General features: G+C 37.0%; 1 protein-coding gene across 1 annotated transcript in view; it reads left to right on the forward strand.

Moving 5' to 3' along the window:
• The window catches only part of MALRD1 (MAM and LDL receptor class A domain containing 1), a gene marked incomplete at both ends in the record, with an annotated part of 328,396 nt that overhangs the window by 21,469 nt on the left and 286,039 nt on the right, over positions 1 to 20,888 (forward strand). The window contains one exon of the mRNA XM_082329648.1: positions 20,437 to 20,550. Coding sequence (XP_082185774.1) covers positions 20,437 to 20,550 — 114 coding nt within the window. The remainder of the gene's footprint in view (positions 1 to 20,436; positions 20,551 to 20,888) is intronic.

The following is a 20,888-nucleotide window of genomic DNA, read 5'->3' on the forward strand; positions in this document are numbered from 1 at the left end:
TCTCTTCTACCTTTCTCTAGGAAATGAATAATTTAATACCATTATATTAGTATTCATGCACATCCTCATCATTTAGTGATGACAGTAAATCAAAGCTGAAAACACATCTGTTTACAGAGAAATTACCATATTTCATATACTGTATGCAAATTCTATGCAACTTTTGTTATTTCCTTGAAGGCTGAATGCTCATTCTTCTGACACAGCTAATTACTTCTGTATCTGAGTTTGACTTGCTGATGAGATATATTTATGGTTTTCAACACTGCATTTGGAGTCTTCTTTCCGTCCATTAACGTCACATACTGAATCCAAGCTGCTGGAGATGGCATCATCTTTAAAGACCCTATCATTTTAAACATGGTAACTTAACACAAAGGGAAAAGAGCATTATTGTAAGTAGAATGAATAAACCATAGTCAAAATTTAAACAGAAATATCTGCTCTATTTTTCATTGTATCTTAGTTAAATTATTGCAAGTGCTTTGTTTTGTGCTTTTTAATTAATTGGTTTTACCCACATGCAAGAAGAAAATGTTATGTCGTCAGATATTTAATTGCAAACCTACTTTGTAGGGTTGAACAGTAAAGCATAGTGCCAGTAATATTTTCTTTGCTAATAAAACAAATTTTCATTTTTTCATAATTTAATTGAATAACCTTCCACTGCATAAAATATTATTCAGACGTAATGTATGATGATTTGAAATTTGTTCTATACCCTATAGCTTATGAACCTTTCACTAAGAGCATATGCACACACCAACTTAAGACCTAAGAAATAAGCTGTTTTACCTGAAAACGACCATGACAACAAGTTTTCTCTTTCACAGATTTTGTTCATGTTCCCATGTCACATAAAGAAATCATAACTAAGCACCCAACAAAGATACAATGACTAATAGATATGCACTTCCTGCAATATTGTTTTTCAACCCAAAGTATACCAATAAGAATGGCAATCAGTTCCCCAGAAAAACTTGAATGATTTTAATGTTATATAACGTTTGTGCGTGCTGTAGACTAATGGCAAATGCTCCCATAATTGATTATTATAGAGACAAAGGCAGCAAATACAGTTTTAACTGGCAAAAAAGGATTCCAACAAAATTAATAATAATTTCTTGCTGCTTGTTGAGTTAAACAATATTAGCAAGACCATCTGCAGTGTTACTCTGGTGATTATAATTATGTTAATAGTTCAACTAGTGTATAACCTGACGTTAGGGGTTCATTCCTTCAGTTCTGCAAATTCTGCAAATCTATTTACTTAGTGGGATGGAAGTAGAACAGAATTTTTGTTTCCGATAAAGAAGTGGAAAAATGTATTCTTCTCTGGTATATATCCTAAATAGAAACCCACAATTACTTTACAGTCAGTGTCAAGTTTGTCACATTATGTAACAAAATAGTAAATCTAATTTACTGATTAATGAGTTTTCAAGAAAGTGATGAGCAGCAAAAGAGTGATTGTCATTCCTTCAAAATGGTGGTGACACCAGATTTGTCTTGCTATACTGCCTGCCTTTGCTTAATTTTACTGTAAATTAGGCCAAGATTTGGTCTCCTCCCTTTTATGCATGTCGCAGTTCCTGGAGGGGGATTCATAACCAGAGTATGTACAACTATTAGGGAAACTGCTCTTCAGAATTTGATGTATTTGAGGACACACTATTGTTTTGACTCTGCAGGTTTAATGCTTATGGTTTAATGTTTATGGGTATGGAAGGCATAAATTATGTTTTGTCAGTATACTTTGATATCCATCAATTAAAAAAACTACCTTACTCCATGGCTGCTGCTTTTTTTTTTTTTTTTTTTTGAAAGTCAGCTTCTTTGTCTACAACTTGCTCATTGTTATTATAAAGCATAAGACTGCAACAGTACATCAGAATAAAATTCCCTTGGGCCAGTGTGCTCCTGTACCCTGACAATGAAGGGACCAAGTGAATGTGAGCTGACTTTCCATATACTCAATAGCAGTAAAATCACTAACCACAAAGTGTGAAAGTTTTGAATAGCCGAGTGAATTTTTCAGTTCTGCTCAGAAAATTGTTTCATGTCTTTCAGAAGAAATGTGAGAAGAAAGTTGAGCAGAGATTTAACCATTTTCAGGACCAAACCCCAGATCCATTCCTGTGTCTTAGCTTTTACTCAGTAATCTGCTTGCATGAGACAAATTCATTCATTGAAACAAGTAACCAAGAAACTAACAGGTATTTTTTCGTGCTGTGTTCATCCTGAATTAAGCACGTGGAAATTCTAGGTCAAAAGTGATAAGGCAATGCTGTAAAAATACCCATAGAAATGACAGCCTGTCTACTTTGTGTCACACACACACACACAAACACACACATGAATTGTTTCCCCCATCTTTATATTTCATTAAAGAAAACAATGTATGAAGTAAAAAGCTCTCTTAAAAACTCAAGAAAATAATATACATTCAACATATTTGACAAAGGGGAGTTATCAAAAAAAAAAATGAGTTATAATAAAGGATCTTTCTTTGACAGGAGCAGATGACTAGATAAAATGTCCGTTTGAATAACTAAAATAAAAAAATAATTTCTGCAATTCAAAGTTTAGCACTGTGTTAATAAAAGTCTAAGGAGATGAATCAAGACTTTCTTTTATTTTACAAATCCATGTATACCTGCCAAAATCCTAATAATAAATGCACTCAGGAAAACCTCAAAAGTCTGAAATCACCTGTATTAAACCTACAATAACCCAATTGTCTATATTATGCCTAGAATGGACACAATGACATAAGCCATACTTAACATGGTTAAGCTCTGCCACCACCACTGGCAGTCAAAGCAGGTAGGCAGAGCAATTTAAAGCCAGTTAGCTCTTCTACTCGTATGAATTTTATGAATTGTAGGTATTGGGTTAAACTTGTTCACACTGTGAATGAAATAGCTCTTCATTATGGTAAATGAAACAAGACATTAGATATTTCATGTAATCAGGTAGCTAAACCAAAAACCTTCACCTAAAGTGCTGGTACTTGGCACTATCCAAAACTCAGACAAACTACACCACATATGCACCAAGAAAGCAGCTGGCTGTCCCTCTCTTGGTGGGTGAATGTGACTGTATCTGAGAGAAAGGGGAGAAAAATTGAGGATATGGCACTGAAAATCAAAGCCACAGCAAGAACAAATATTGGGAACATAGGCCTGAGAGAAATCTGTAGAGAAGTTTTATACAAAGTCCTGGGTGAAGGAGTCTTACATTGGGTGTCAACAAACCATCCTTCAGTACTTGGGTGCATTCAGAGAAACAAGATTTCTCTTTCTTTTAGAAATATGAAGAATTGGATCAAAATAATGGTTATCAATGTAATTTGACTGGTACCATTTGGGCCCCATAGGGCAACCCATCAGACTTTATTTGATTTACCTCTGTTTTATTTAAAAGGCCTGATACTAAGAAGTAGAACCAAGTTAAAAAAAAAAAAAAAATAGACACATGAAGTTAAGCTGCCTAATCTGTAATTATTTTGTAATGTTTCAGGAAACACTGTTATTTGACAACTTCATTTTTGCCTTTCTATTTTTATCTATGTTCTAGATTCATCCAATGTTCACTTGGGTAGAAAATCTGAGGATGGTGGTAAAGGAATGGTAATTATGAGTATAATAAAAATGGGCATTGCACAATCTTAATTTACTCATTGAGGGGCTGGAAGGGAGAAGAGTCTTAACTGTCTTCACTGATCATAATAAAAATCTCATTTATCTCAAGCATGTCAATCTGAAAACATCATCAGCTCATATAATGAAAACCTTTAGAGAGACTGGAGAGAGCGTGCTCAGACACATATTCCTGCACTAGTTACACATTTATATTTGCATTATAGGAAGAAACAGTAGTGACAGATACTCAAAGAAAAAGAAACAATATAATTTATATAAATTGAGAAGAAAATATTGGAACTGGGTGCCTGAAGGAGAAAGATAAACAGAGGAAGAAAAATAGGAAAGATAAAGCATTTGTCACCCCAGTTAAATACTATACTAAGGAGGTGTGAACTGATCATCAGTATTTTTACACTATGGCAAAAGCAAGCTTAGGATTTACAATCAGTAGCAGAATGGTACACTGGCTTAGCAAGGCAGTTAAGCATAGAACTACACGGTAATATTATATTCATGAATAGTCCTGGTGACTTCTGAAGGATTTGATCCAAAGCTTTTTGAAATCAATGACAGGATTTCCTTTGGCTGCATGGGCTTTAAAGCCTGTCCTAAGTATTGGTTGAGGAGGTAAAGGATGCTATCTGCATTCTGTCACGTGTATTCATTTTGGGTTTCTTGTTACTCTTAAAAATGCTTTATTTTATAGAAAGTTAAAATTTAATATGTTCTTAAAGTCACATCCAACCAGGATTTAATTTCTTTTTCATGTTTATACTTTCACTTCAGTTCTCAGTAAAATAAAGCAAGTTACTTAATATTTAAAACAAATATATCTTCTGTACCTAGAGATTAATGAGCCTGGGAAAAATTATTATTATAATGCTGGGTATATGATTTTGACAATGAAATATGTATTTTGCTAGTACTTCTGGCAAAGAAATGGATTTAATATTCTTAAATGCTTAGAAAGGTTAAGAAATGAAATGCAAATGTGTTTCTGTTAAGCCAGTACATTTCCGCCTAAACTGAAGTGAAAAGGCCAGTACAGTGGGATCTCTTCAGATTCACACAATGCATAATATGAAAAACAGCATTCCCAGTGCATTTGTTCTCTTTTCCAGCTCATTTGCTTTCAATCCATAAGCCTATTTGGAGCTTCTATTACACAGTGAATGGTTTTCCAATTTATGCCACATTCATTCATATTTTACTTACTGTCAGTAATTAAAAGAACGCTTCTTTTGGCTTTAAAGCTTAATTTTTAATGTCATAACTAAGTTTATATCTTAATTCCACTTAATTTTATTGGAATTTTAGTTCTGTGGATGGGAGAGGAGTTGGCTCACCCTTCTCAGCATTATACTGGGACAGAACTGCAAGAACTTCATTTTCTACTGAATCGTGAGAAAGGTTCTTTAACTGTGTGTATTTCATCCAAATCTTCTCTTTTGATCTGAAAGCCTGTCCATGTGGTAGGACTTGTTCCACTAGCAGGCTTAACTTCAAATAAAGTTCATATTCAGGAGCAAATCTGTGAATCTAAGTGTTCCCACTGTTACACTGTGTGAACATATACAACCATGCATACACACAGACACATTATTGCTAGCTAGCATCCACTCCATCCTCCACAAGCCTGATGTTTGCCAAATCTTACCTCCTGTGCATAATTTTTATGTACTTGCATACACTGTGTATTCCTATTGATATCCCTGTTTGTGCTCAAGGTGGTATAGGAGCTGTAGCTATGAGTTATGAAGTTCTCTTTTCATGTTTTCCCTTGCATTCTCTTTTTGGGTGTTCTGGTACCAGACCTGGACAAAAACTCGGAGAAAGTATAGTCTTTAAAATAGATGCCAGCCTGTGAAGAGAAGGTGAAAATCCTGGAGACTCACTTTGTTGGCAAGGTATGAAGAAGGAATTTTACACTTTCTTGGCTACCCTCCTTCATGCAGATTTAGGAAAACAAAGAGAAAGGATTGCTTTTCCTAGCAGAGGCAGCTGTGCAACAACTTGCTGTCCCTGCTTTTCTCCCTCCAAAACCCAATGGGATTAAATTTAAGAAAGTCCAGCTCAACAATAATCCCAGTTATTTTTTTCAAAAGTGAACTGAGCCAAAGATTAACTTAGTGTTGTGGTGCTAGCAAACTATTTGCACAAAGGTCTGTTTCTGTCAGTTTGGAGATGTGTATACTTCTGTGTGGGTGACAGATTTGTTTTCATTTTGCTGCACAGCACTTTCATTTTGTAAGTGCTTTTAGCTGTGAGTGACTGTGGGGGGCATGTAATGGTATTATTTAAAATTTCAGAAAGTAATTCTGCTAACAAATTAAATTAACTGCAGATTGCAGCGCCGAGAATTCTGACATTGTGCCCTTTAGTGGTAGATCTGCTAGCAGATATGTGTTTTCTTCTGTTGCCTAAATAACTAGTTTTAATTTACTTGTTTGGACATTTGTATGGAACTCAAATGTAGCAACTCTTACTCAATCTGTCTTGTCCATCCTGGCAAACTTCTGATCCATTTTATTGTTTGTTACCTGAGGTTTTGTTCTAAGACTGTCTTTCTAGTCTTAGCTTTATTTTCTATAACACATTCTGATTTTTAAAATCCCCTCTCCCTTCCTTTTTAAAATACTTTCTATTCTTGTATCCTTGGGTCTTTGCCAGAAATATGGTCACCTGTCATGAGAAATATTCTGTCATTTGCCCTTGATTAAAAACAAAGAAAGCCATGACTCAAATGAGTGTTAACAGTGCCTTTCCAAAAGTCTTAAACATACATCAAAACATTAATAAATCTAGCTTTGTATGACAGCAGTAACTTAAGGGAGAACAAAATTTATGATAAAAGCAGATTGTTCTGATCATCTGGTCTGACTGTCCACAATAATTTCCTTCAGCAGTTGTGCATCAGTAGTAAATATAATTATGTACCTTTTGGGAAACAAATATAAATACTAGCAAATAACCCCCCCCCCATGGGGATACTAAGGATTTCCATTTCCTATAAGTCACAAATTAAGTGTTAGAAACATACAGCTGAGATTCCAGCCTCCTTCTCCTAACCAATAAAGCATGTTTTCTCACAAAAAAATCCATGTCTATTAAGCCCTGGGAAACCAATTCCATCAAATAAAACTAAATACAAAATTAAGCTCTAAACTGGGGCCTAGTTTGATGTTGCCAGCAGGTTTTGACTATGTTTTATTCTTAAAAATTCCAGAGAAAATTTGTTTCTACAGCTGTTGATTACACTGTCAGAAAATAATTTATCACCAGAGAGCAAGAGGAAAGTTTTCACTTAAATTCCCATCTTTAAAACCTCCTCAGAGTTCATATGCTGGAGTCGGAGGTGTCATACTGTATTTGATGCAAACCACCAAAATTTTTAGCTTCCGTTAGGATGAATAGTTTTTTGCTCACTGTTTTTTATCTTGCTAGGACATAAAATTTCAAAATAAAATCTGTTTCAGCTGTTCATTGAAAATCTAATGTCTGTCTCACTTAGGCTTGCACTCCATAGCGATGCTTTGTTCCTATCAGTTTTCAGGGGGTTTCACATTTTGAATGTCCGTGGCTTTTCTCCATGTTGTGCACTGTTGACTCCTTTTACCCCTGATTTCTGGTTTAGATGATCCCCTGCAGCTGTTGTAGAAAGAGTGTAGGTAAAGATAAAATGCACAAAATCAGACACTTTGGTGTAGTGTCTGCTAACCAAAGTCCAAAATGGCGAAGAGCAAGAAAACTAGCTGCTACTTATTTTGATGTGAAATAGGCAGAAACAAGAAAACACATAAAACCCCACATTTTCTCATAAGTAACAAATATCTGTGAGTTTTTACTAACAGAGTATTTAGATTTTTTTTTTAATGCGTAATTCAAATGCAGTCTCACCATGTCAGCAGCATAGGCATCTGAGCAGTGAAATAACATTTATTATACAATCTTCAGAATTTCAAAGGCTTCACTAATGTTCACAAGCATTTTTTGTAAGTCCATAATTTCCATTGAAATTATTTAGGAGGGAGATGTGTTCCAATGTAAAAAAGTTTGTGTCTTCTGGAAAAGTGAATGCATGACCAAACGAAACCTCTGTTGACCAGTTTCTTGTGCATTTCTCTGTGGAGGTTACAGAGATTATTAAGGGAAACTGGTTCAAAGCTCAGGTGCAGCAGTGGCTGAGCACCAGCTCTGGGCCGGCTGGTGAGGAGCTTGTGTCTACCAGGGAGCTCAGCACTTCATCCCTTTCACCATGCTGGCAGGGCAAGAAAGATTAGTGAGCGGTTTGTCAGATTGGCTTCCCCTTCTGCCTGAGCTTTTCTCAGTGCTCAAGGCCCGTGGTGGTCAGAAAAAGGCTGAGATTTCCCAGGCTCATATGGAGCGAACAGGCCCCAGAGCACAAGTGACTCTGGTGGCCTCTTGTCCCCATACTGGTCTCGCTCGTTTGAAGGGTGCCTGTGTAATCAGCTGCATGCCAGCTGCAGCCAGAGCCCTGCGGTTCCACGTATCCTGCCAGCAGTTTTCTCAGTTAGGAAGGCATTGTCCTCCCTGCAGGCACAAGCGCGATGACAAGCTGCTGTGAAATGTCTCTGTGCTTGTTTGTCCAGATGCGCCTGCACCTATATCCACCAGGCTGGACACCTCCGGGCAAACACTAATCATTGCCATGATCTCCCTGAGTTTTCAGTGGAAAGCCTTTGCCACTATGATGTCATAATGGCAAAGAGAAATCTGAGAAAAATAAGGAGTTTCTTTACCGCTTGTCTGAACTGCGCTTTTCTAGTATAAAAAATGTTGAGAGCATGCGTTTCACACAGTGTGTTGTAGAGAAGGAGATGTCAGAGCACAAGGCCTTCTGATACAGTGTTAAAAGACAGCTGGGTAACTGCGGTTTGTTGTCTGCCTCCAAACTGTCTTTCTAGACTTGGTAGGTATTATTCCCTCAGCATGGCCTGGTTTTCCTCCTGGGAAGGGTTATAACACTGAAATTGTAGTTATCCTGCCAGTGATTCATTTGCTAGAGGGTTGCGTGCAAGGGACAACCTAAAAGAGACATCTAATCTCTTTCAGTACTTCCAGCACCTGCCTCCCTCCAGCTGCAGGACCTGGCTTTGTCCAGACATTTGTTCTCATTTCCTGCCAATCATTCTGCATTAGGTTTTGAGTTGACCTCTTTGATCTGGAGTTATTTATTCAAAACTTCTTTGCGTTTCAAGTAAAAATGAAGGACCTAATTTTGCCTAGAGTCATTGGTTGATGTTATTACCTACTTTTCAGCCAGCCATGCTGCTGATCTGCACTGGTAGGTTTGTACTGCAAACTTTCGTGCTACCTACTTTCTCAATACATATCTTCACCCATTGCTGTGAACATTTCATTTGTGCCATGAGGGGCTGAAATTCATTAGTATGTGTCAGTTGCTGTTTGCTTGTCTTCCATGAAATGGGTCAGCTATGTCAAAGCTGTCCATGGTTTATGCCTCAGAAATGACTGCAGCCAAAACTGGCACCTTGCTGGCAAAAGTCTCAGCAGAAGAACAAAGGAACTAAAGAGCGATAAAGTCTGAAGCAAATCCACAAAAATCTAATTGAGCTCTGACATTTTAAATCTCTTGAGAATCTGTTTCAGGGACATTGCTAACTTCTTGTTCCCATGTGTGAAGTGGCAATCGGTAAGGTAAATGTTCATCATGGTACCTGGGTATATTCTGTTTCTTTGGAAAGGTGGTGATACTTTTTTCTAACTCCTTTTGTTAATTGAAAACTTCCATTATTAAACTTAATTTTAAAGGAAGCTTATATAGGTACAAGACCTACACAACTGGACCTTACAGACCAGTCCGAATTTACTAGTAATTTCATCTCAAATTTTGTTTTCTTCTATGATCTTGTCATTAGATTTTTTTTAAAAATTGAATTGTCATTAATAGTTGTTTCTTCTAATCTTAGTAGAATATTGAAGATGGACTCTAATGCGTGGTCTGTATTTACCGTGCATCTAGAAAATAATTAACTGCTTGTTATAAAGTAATTTCTACCTGCTTGTGAAACATTACACTGGGATTCTACCTCCTCCATAACTGTAACTTTACCTGATATTAAGTTATGTAAGTATCCTTTCATGAGTTACCTCATTTCTATATAATTCATGCTAAAAATGTAATTTTCTTGCGGTGATGGATGTCCAATCATTTATTTATTGTGTCTTGGGAATTTGCTTTCCAAAATAGAATTTTAATAGGCATTAAATCAATTAATATCCATTTACCAATCTTTGAACATTAACTGTTTAGGGTAGAGCTCTGACTACTGTCAAGAAACCATCTTTTGATGTTGATGACTATCATCTATCTGATTTCTGACTTTGTCTCCTACGAAGGTTATGCTGAAATTGCTTTAGTATTATCCAGAGTTTGATTGCAGTTAGTGTGGCTTTTGGCCTTATAAAGACAAGCAGAAGGCAGGATTTTACTGGGAATAGGAATGTGCTGAGTTTCAGTGTTAGGTACTGCATCTTGAAGATTTTGAAATTGTAGATTTGAAATTATATAATGCTGGTGGAAAGCACCGCTCGCCTTATGTTGAAAGGGCTCACAGAATAGGTCTGGATGACTTACATGGAAGTGATCAAGGATAAAAATGTCAAAAAATATTGTATTGTTCTTCACCCTTTTGTATAGCCCAGTATACAAGGTATTTGCTATTACTTGTCACAGGCCATGGCTTTCATGTCAATTGGACAGCGCAGGGTCTCAGGACTCATTGGGGCTTGTCTTGTCCTGTTTGAGCTTGTTTTAACAATTTTCTAGTGGCCAATTCACTGTAGCCTAGCCCATTTTAGTGTAAGCTCTATGATAACTATCTACTGCAAAGGTCTGAGAAATGTATGTAGTCTCTGACCAAATGACAGCCCTTTTTTTCAGCTGAGGATGAGGGAGGCATTGGGTGACTTTCAAACTGCATCTAGGAACCAAGGAGAAGGAAGAAAGCTCTTGCAAGAAAACATGTTAAATTAGACCCAAATGTACCCTAGACCAAAGATGACAACTCTCTGAATTATGCCCAAAAAGGGCATAATTGCCCTCCTGGTGAACACTTCAGGTTGCTGATGACTCGTCCCAATACTCCCCCATTCTTCTTGAGGGAGATTGAAACTGCTGATGTTAGGACCCAGAGGACCATGGTAGAGATGAACACGGCAGGAAGAAAAGGGTTAGATACTTGGAAGGTCATGCTCATCAACTGGATTAATGAGGATTTTCTTAGAAACTTTGGACTATTAAAATAGAAATTGGACTTTTTAAAATTCCTGGCTCCATATTTATGTGTTTCCCTGTTATTCTTGCAAGATTTTGAGCGTAACAGTTTTGTGTATTTCAGATTAAAGTTATTTGATACCAAAATACAGCCACTGGAGTGGATGGAACGATTCTGTTTCTCATTAGTGTGGTGGATCTCTAAGCATTTATCAGTTTGGGGATATTTTTGGCCTAACCTAGAACTTCTCAAAACTCAAATTTTCCCTGAATGTTTTGATATCATTCAGCTAAAATCTTCATTAGAGTTGTTTAATGGAGCTGCTGCTTATATAGTTGAAAAAAATACATGTAGGAATTTGTTCACTCAGATGAGTTGTCTTTTTGATGTGGTAAATACTTAATTCATATCAGCTGTCTAGAATTTTAAATCAGTCAGCAAAAGCAATAAAAGTTTGTTGCCATACTTGAAATAACCTGCCATTATATATAACCATTGCATTCATTTTAAACTTTGTAGTTCAATTGAAACATCCAATAAGTCTGATAAGGACTGAAAACTATTGCTGCTGATGGTAGGCAATACGTAACTGTGAAAAACAGCAACCATGCTAAACTTTGGAAACAATCACTGGGTGATGTAAAACCTCAATCACACCTTTGTCAGCTGCAGTCTGACAATGTGTGCTGCATCTCATAGTGCAGCAGATAAGATGAGAAAACATTTCTTGTTATGTGTTTTTGATACACTGCAACTGCATTCAAAGCAACTCTGGAACTAGTTTTGCTTGCTGCAGGAGGACCACCCGCATGCAGACCCTTACCATGGCAGCTTCTCTGGCATTGGTACTCTGAGACTTCAAGCTTTTGCAAGAGAAGAAAATCTAACAATTCTCTAGGCTGATTGTAGATAAAACCATAATGGTTTTTCTAAGAGAGCAGCTGAAAGCTGTTTGCTTTAACACAGGTGTAGTGGATCACTACCTGATGAATCACCTAAGGAGAGGCAGCGGGCTGGGTAAGGACTGTAGAGGAAGGGTAGGAAATCAAGATGATCTGGAGGCTGCATGCTAGACTAAGGTATTTGGGAATTTTAGGCTGTGAATGGGATTTAGTTCTTTTTGCTCTGACTGGGGAGAATAATGTGTTTCCTTTAGCTGTTTGGGGCTGGTCCAGCCTGCCAACTCCACACCCTTTCCTAGAAGTAGTCAGGAGGTCTGGGGTGCTTTGTGTGATTGGGAGATAGGAATAGTGGCACGGGGGTGTTTCTGATTCATTTGCTATTCAGCTTCAAGGTCCCTCTGAGCTACACCTACAGCTGCTGCTCTATGAGAGTTTTTATAGTAGTGGAAAAATTACTACTTCTTAGTGGCAGCCCACTTAAGAAGAGCATAGGAAGGATTTTTTGCTTGTTTGTTTGTTTATTTTGCTTTTTCACTTCTTTGCTTAGCCTATTGATGATGTCTCACTGTAAGCAAAGTCACTCGAAGTACAAAGCAACATTAACAAGAGGTTAGAACCAGTAAGGAAAGTTCTAAGCTTCTGATGATCTATGAGAATGTATTACATTTTACATTAACTCACTAGTGTATCTAGACTGAGATTCGTATTCACTTAGCTTAGATTTTTAGGATTAAATGAATCACTAGATCTAAACAATATTTTTTTTAAAAAAAGGTGGGTTTTTTTTGTTGTGGTGGTAGAATATAAAATAATAAAAAAATTAATAAGTGACATAATATTTCCTACAGTTCCTTAAGGTGTGAAATTCATCATTGCTCTAAGTATTACATAGCTCCAATTGAAAAGTGGTTACTCTAAATACAATTTCTAGAGTTGTCTGTGTTAATTTAAGAAGCATAACTAAGCATTTTGGACTTAGGATAAAGCTGCTTTATTGAGACAGCACACAGTGACCCTGTGGTTTATTTTAATTAATTTTTTTCCAAATGAAGCACGTACTCTGAATTTTATGCAATTTCACTGTGTAAGCGTTAAGCTTCTATCATTAATCTCCCAAGTGCTTTAATTCCTAGGACTCTTCCCAAACCATGCATGTGCCTCCACTGCATAAAGTTCAACTTTGTATTAATTGCACTGAAAGTATGTTTTGAAGGAGCTATTCTCTGTTGAGAATGTCACCTTTTCATTTAATCTCTCTGAAAATCAGAGCTGGAAAGTATCCCTCTGTTGTTTTTAGTGAAACATTATTTCTTTGGATATCAAGATATTCCCCTTATATTGAACTTACCAACTGAACCAACTTACAGTTGGTGCAGAAAAGTTACTTGGGACTATTAGTTTTTATTTAGTTATATTTATCAGGATGTATCAGAGCAATTCAGAAATTTTCAGACCACTTATCTGTTTAAAGATGAGGAAACTGAGATATGTGGGAGTTTTGATTAAAAAAGATTTGTAATAACATATTTTGTGTATCTTTTGTGGGGGGATAACATTTGGAAACGTGTGGAGCAAGCATGACTGCTGAGAAACCCTCAGGAGCAGCGTCTTGCCAGAGATGTCTTAAAGCCCAAAATCAATAATGTGGAAAAGCCTGGTGGATACATTTATTTATTTTTAATCTGGTTACTAAAGTATATACTCTGTTGAGACTCCTTCTAGGTCTTACCAACCTAATTTCCAGCTCTTGGGCACACAGACATGTTTCAGGACTAAAGATGAATATTGCTGTAGTCACAACTCTGGGCTGTGCTGATTCTGCCCCAGTTATGGGTGATGAGCCCAGGGAGATTGCTTTCTTCCAGATTTCTCCCTGATCTTGCTGGTTTTTCTAACTAATGTTACATGTTAACAGACAGAAACAGGCAGATAGACCATGGGAAGGATTTGTTTGCCCTGACTTGCATACCTAGAAGTGATGCCAAAGAGTAAGCTTGTTTTATTGTTGGTGGAAAACACCAGGCATCTCTAAAGGAGTTATTTCATTCAGAGATAGAAATCGTCGGGTGATTTGCCCTGGGAAGGTGTTTGTCTGCCTCTGCTACCTGCAAAGCCTTTGGTTGTTGGCTCAGTCTCTAGCAACCAAGGTTAGGACAGTGTCGTGGTTTAACCCCAGCCAGCAACTAAGCACCACGCAGCCGCTCGCTCACTCCCCACCAGTGGTATGGGGGAGAGAATTGGAAGGGCAAAAGGGAGAAAACTCGTGGGTTGAGATAAGAACAGTTTAATAATTGAAGTAAAGTAAATTAGAATAGTTAAATAGGCAAAGCAAAAACCGTGCACGCAAACAAAACAAAACAAGGAATTCATTCACTACTTCCCATCGTCAGGCAGGTGTTCAGCCATCCCCAGGAAAGCAGGGCTCCATCACGCGTAACGGTTACTTGGGAGGACAAACGCCATCATGCCCAATGTCCCCCCCCCTTCCTTCTTCTTCCCCCAGCATATATATACTGAGCATGACGTCATATGGTATGGAATAGCCCTTGGGCCAGTTTGGGCCAGCACTCCCCCTGGCTGTGCCCCCTCCCAGCTTCTTGTGCCCCCGGCAGAGCAGGGGAAGCTGAAAAGTCCTTGACCAGTGTGAGCGCCACTTAGCACCTATTTAGAGACAGCTTAGCACTACTTAGCAAGAACCAAAGCATCAGTGTATCATCGACATTGTTCTCATCCTAAACCCAAAACACAGCCCCATACCGGCTACCAAGACGAAAATTAACTCTATCCCAGCTGAAACCAGGACAGACAGATGAATCCTCAAATGCATACAGTTGAGATGGATAGAAGAGCTGTTTAATTTAGTTCCAGTTTAATTTTTCTAATATATTTTCTCTCCAAACTTTGGAAGAAAGCTAGATCTATTTATATTTCTTGGGGGTGAGGGGAACGCCAGCTCTTGTTCTGAGAGCCATTAAGCATGCTTAGCACATTAGCATTTTGGTTCCAATGAGGGGTGCATTACTGAAAGATATGTCCCAACTATTCTTGCACGCTGTGTGACCTAAAACAGGGGAACCACGGAGAGCGTGAAATGAATACCTCTGCATGAGACTAGAGCAGAGGATGAGCTCCAAGACCACACCTAATACACCTTGGCCACTGATGGGTGTTTGGTCTATGGGACCAGACTGGAGCTAGTTTGAGTTAAACACCTTGTGAAATGCATTTAGTCGTGTGATGTAATAGTTCATGTTACATAACGCGTCAGGTCCTCAGCCCCATGGGTTTCACTCTACAGCTCTGCTCCTCTGAGACAGTGCTGCTTGATCAATTAGTTACAGCTGAAGAGGGCTTAGATGACTAGGAAGCTGCTTACAACAAAGAATAGAACCAAAATGCTTGGTAGAATGATGTGATGGAAGACAGACTTTCCTATTGACTTGGAGAAGACTGTGTGGGAGCAGTATGTGCTGAAATCTATTGGAAGTTTTTGGACTGAAAAGCAAATGCTGAGAAAATCATTATTCTGCTTTTGCTCCAATTTCTCTGAAGAGGCAGATAGTAGGTAGGAGGTAGAAATGTTTTTTGCCTGATTAGAGTTACTTTATGCCAATTTATAGTTTTGTCTTCTAATAGCGTATTGCTTTATGGATTAGAAGCACTTTTGATAATTTTTTTTTTTTTCCCTCTTACTTTGGGGTTGAGAGAGAGAAGGGCAGTTCTACTGAGCTCTTGGCAGTTCAGAATTGAAATATTTTTTCCTCCAAACTCTAGGTGCCGAGACAAATTTTAGCATGTGGTACACACAGGGATCAGATTAGTCTTTTGTGTCTCCCATTGATTATTTTCTTTACTTTCCAAGAGTACTTCTTTACTTCAACAAAAATTTTCCTGAAGTGTTACCTTATTTCAATCTGTAATGATCTAGGACTTTGACCCGATTTCATCTAGTTCATCACACTTTGCATTAACATTATGGGCTTTTTCCTTCACTAGTTGTAACTGTGGTGTTCATGCTGTACACTGATCAATATATTAAGTCTGGTTTTAACTTCTTAATTGCTTTTACTAATTTCTTTTAGCAAATGGAGATGAGTGGTAAGAACACTTACCCAGAATCCTTTTTAATCAAATGTATTAATATCTTAGTCCTCTTTCAAGTTAACTATTGAATTAATGCCACTTAACTGGAAGCAGATGGTATGCAATTATTGTCCTTCACATCAAAGTAAAGAATTCTGTCAATTCTTGTTAAAAACTGATCAATTTGGGGTTACTGTGATTGCTTGGCTTTCTTCTACTTCGCAGATGTCATTCAGGTCTAATCTGACAATTAAAAGCTAGAGCTGTTGTATGATAATATGAATAGCATATTTTTGGGAGGGGGTTCTCAAAACGAAGACTTGGCTGAGTAGTTGTGAATTATTTAAAACATATGATTTTGGCGGTTTTCTTAATGATTGGATAAAATGGTTCTTGCATAAATGGATTTGAAGGACTGTTTGTATTAAAATTAATGATGTTTACTAAACTGTACATTAGGAGAAAATGAGATATATATTAAAGGTATATACACTGATGTAATGCTCCATACTCTGGCCACATATAAAAATGTTATAATCTTGCCATTAAAAGGTTACATTAAATTTAATGAAATTTTGATTTCTCTGAAGATGTGACCATGGTTTCTATTCTGTAAGACTTTTCCTTGAGAGAAAGTTAGTAGTAACAGCAAAATTTGAACACTGTTTTCAGATGGTGAAACTAATATCCCGTTTTTTGAGTTTTTTCCTATGTTTCATGTGTTGCTAATAACTGGCTCTACAAAAACTTAATGGAGAATTACTAACTGCCATCCATTTTCTGCTTAAGCAGATAACTTTCTGTTGACATGAAAAATAGACTTAAAAATGCAAAATTTTTCTGGTGCTGTTTCAGAGCCTGTTTGGACTTCTTTATAAGACTTATCTTTTAAAAATCCTAGATTAAATATCTATAACTTTTTCAACAGATTTACTTAAACAAGTGGAAAGGCTGACAGGGCAATCTTTTTTTCACTTACAGCAAATGAAATGAATTAAGCTAAGCCAGATAAATCCAGCTTTGATGTAAATTCAAGCAGTTTTTTATTTTAACTTTTTTTTTTTTTCCTTTTTAAGAACTGCTTGTTTGCTAAAGTAACTTTGAAAATAGACATAGTGCCTGGCTCTGCTTGTTCTCCTTTTAGTCTTTAGTTTCTCTGCAAAATTTCTCTACTGCTTTCAAAAAAACCCTTTGATTATTGCCCATCCTTCTACTTTTCTGACATCGTGCATGTTTTTACTGGTTTATACATCTTCATTCTCTGTCTGCTCCTCCTTTTTTTCTAGATCTTGATTCTTCTTTCTGCTTTCAGGGTGCTTGCAGTTCAGTACTTGAAGTGTTTGTCCTTTTGACTTTCCCTGTAAGTCTTTTGCTTCTGATTCCTCTTTTTGTCCCTTTTCTTATGTTTCTCAGAGCTTAGAAAAAACTGTGGTGGTGTTCTTGTTAGTTGACAAGAGGACTGACTTGTTGCACTTGTCAAGAAACTCTCCCTACTTGTACATAGCCACACACTTGCACAAAAGACACCTTTTCTTTGGTTTTGCACTTTTTGTTACATCTTCACTGAAATACCATTTTTTTTCTTCTTCATTAAAAATCCTTGGATAACACCCTAAGTGCTTTCTGAATATTTGATGCATTTTTCATTTATTTCCACTCATAACAGACCTTAAGGTGATTCTGATTTGTTTGGGTTATGCAATTTTGCTTCTTATTAATGTTTTAGAGCATAATAAAAATGGAAGTGGATACCAGTTCCTGCTAAAAATTACCCTCTTACTCACAGAGCTTGTATGCGGATTTTATGCTACAGACAGAGCAGGAGAACAGCTTAGAATACTGCAGTAGAAGTTTTAATAAAATGGGAGAAAGCTGAAAGACTGGGAAATCCTGTCATTGTGAAGTACAACAATGCAAGGAGGAGTTTTAGAAGACGTAGGGGAAAAGAAAAAATAAGATGAAATATTGTATGTTGGAGAAAACAGATTGGAAAATAAAACAGCTGAATAGCATAAAACATTTAAGCCTTTACAAATGTAGTAATATGACATATTATATGGAATAGTGGGGTTTTTTTTATATAAGCTTCTAATCTAAGCTGTACTTATGGAAGGGAAGCAAGCACATTCTTGATGAACTCTGATATATATATATCAACGGACTCTTAATTCATTTATTAGTAGCCCTGCTTTTCTTCAGGAAGTTTTCCAATCAGCTCTATGGCCTGAGGAAAAAACGTTAAAATGAAGCACATAAAATGATGTCCACAGAAGGGTAGTGATGAAAAGGGTGGAGTTGAACCAAATCAGCTGGAAAATGCTTTCTAGGCAGAAGTGAAACCTTTATTACAATAAACGTATATCTGCCTCTGGTGTTGGAGATAATAGGAAGTGGCATCAGCCCTTGGACTGCTAGCCTTAAGGCAATGTTGGAGTAGTAGTCTTTATACCCTGAGAATAAATTTCTTACATTATGAAAATATTGATCTGTAATGATTGATATACTTCCAGATATAGGTTGTCTGTTTCTCTTTGTAGCTACTATAGCACTTATGCTTCCTAATCAGCATACTTTAGTTGCAGAGATATACCTTAGTTCTGCTCACCAGGGCTAAGAGGCAAACCAGAAGTATGCACAGTGGTATGTGCATGCCAGTTATTTGATCTCAGGAATTTACAGGTGAAGAAATCTCCAGAGCTGCTGGTATCAGTTACTTATTACAGGTTGCCACTTGGGCAATTGTATGATCCTTTCAGTAAAGTAATACAACTCTGTCATAAAAATAGATCCCCCCCCCCCCATTCCTATTAAAGGAGGAGTGCCAGGCTTACATGATTGTCAGCCTAATTTTGTCTAGTTTTCAGAGTCATTTGCCTTGGGCTGATACTGTTCTTTAACGTTTGCAATCATCTTCTGCTTTTCCTATTATCTCTCCTTCCCCTGGATTTGAGTCATCTAAAGTGGTTAAGGTACTTCATTAATATAATTTCCCTGTTTTCTTGTGTTGCTAGGCTGAACAAAACAAGTTGATTCAATCTTCTCTCACAAAGTTGGCTTTTTGTACTGGCTGGATATCTCTCTCCACTCCCCCTCCTCAATTTGAAGATCCTTGACTGATCCATGTAAAAGCTCTGTCAGAACTGGTGTGTTTCAGTGAAACACAGTTGAGAAATTCAAAGCTGATTTTGCATCAAAGGGATTATAAATCAACACACTAACTTCCATCTCTTGTACTGACGGAGTCCTTTTGTATGAGGATGTTTTAGTAATGCCCATGTCTGCTAGGTGAGCCCTGATCGGTTTGCCATATAATGCACTGTAAATCTATTTACACAATGCAAATACTCTTCTTGACAGCCTAATAGGGAGCTGTTGTGTCACCTCTGACTCTACACTTTTTCTTTTAAGTGCACTATTTCAGAACTAGTAATTAAGTAAATTGGGGGCGGGGGGGAGGATTATATCTATAACTAAATAACCCTGGACAAAGACTGAATATGTTGGCAAGGTAATATATTTGGGGTTGGTATTGGTATTTTCCCCTAACAATGGATTCCTGCAATGGGTGACAAATTATTATTATTATTATTATTATTATTATTATTATTATTATTAATTTTGACAAATTCTGACTGTGCTTGTTTGTATAATCGTATTGTTCACTGTTCATAAGAATTCAGATTCAGGATCCTAGATATCTCTAATTTTTTCCTAACCTTGGGAAACACTAGTAGTATCACACAAAATAGATTTTTTTTCCAGTAAATACAGGAATCTAGTAATTTGGAAAGTATTCATTAATAGCCAGTCCGTTCACGCATTTATGCAAATTGTGGTTGCAGATATGATTCCATTAACAACCAGGTACGCTCAAGTAATTCAGTCATTATCTACAGTTCTAGCCCAAGTAAATAATAAATAGATACCACTTTCAACTCTCAGCATCATATGTCTACAGGCTCTGAAAACTCTAATTCTTTCTCTAGATCAGTCACTTATAATCCCTTTGATGCAAAATCAACTTTGAATTTATGAACAGTTTTTTCTACATTTGATGTACAAGCTCTTCGTATGTTTTGTAAGCATTTGCCAACTCCCTGTGAGAAAAGAGAGATCTTGATGAATGTTGGTCACTTAGTAATTCTACTCTGTTGTCCTGTTATTTTCTTATCTAATATATTTGCAAACTATTGGGCAATAAATCCAATCAGTAAGTTAATGGTATACACTTGACTTGCATAGCATGCACCAAAATTTTTTAGTCATAAACCAATGTTATAACTCAGTTAAATATTATCCAAAGACACACCCGGTTGAAAGTCACTGCTTTGCAGAAGCCATATTTCCCTTAAGCTGCAGATTCAGAAAGTGAGGTTCTAAAAACATCTTCCAGAGAGATGTGTGTAAACACAGCTTTTTCAGAGATGCTTCATGACCAAAACTAGACAGTTAAAGTAATTATTTTCCAAGTGAAAGCTTGGATAGTAACATAGCCCATGAAGAGATTCATATTCTTCTGTGCGCTATATTGCTTTGCTCCGGTAGATACTCAGTCATCTACAGGAATTGAATGCCAACGTGGTGATGGCTCCTCTGCTCCATCTGGGGAACTGTGCATTTTCACCAACCAGTGTGGAGACAACAGTGATGAGAAACAAGGTAAATCTTTGTGGGCTTCATCGTAAGCATGATACAGTTTGATAACTGAACGTGGTAGCAGAGAGAACTAGGCAGGGAGGGTTTTTTATGTTACAAAAATGTTTGGGAATTTTTTATTTCCACCCTCTTCTTCATTTGATTTTCTAAGACACTTTCTTCCTGCTTCAGTTTGATTTTTCCTGCTTAATTTTCAACCTCTATACAGTGCAACTCTTTCCTAAATCTTCATATGGATATTATGTAGCAAAGCAAGTGTTTCCTCATCCACATAAATTCAATGGAGATTTAACAAGTATTAGGTTGTTTTTTTTTTTTTTTTTCCTTAATTTGTGGTAAAG

The sequence above is a fragment of the Platalea leucorodia genome, assembly GCF_965183815.1.
Source record: "Platalea leucorodia genome assembly, chromosome: 1".
NCBI classification, from domain to species: Eukaryota; Metazoa; Chordata; class Aves; order Pelecaniformes; family Threskiornithidae; genus Platalea; species Platalea leucorodia.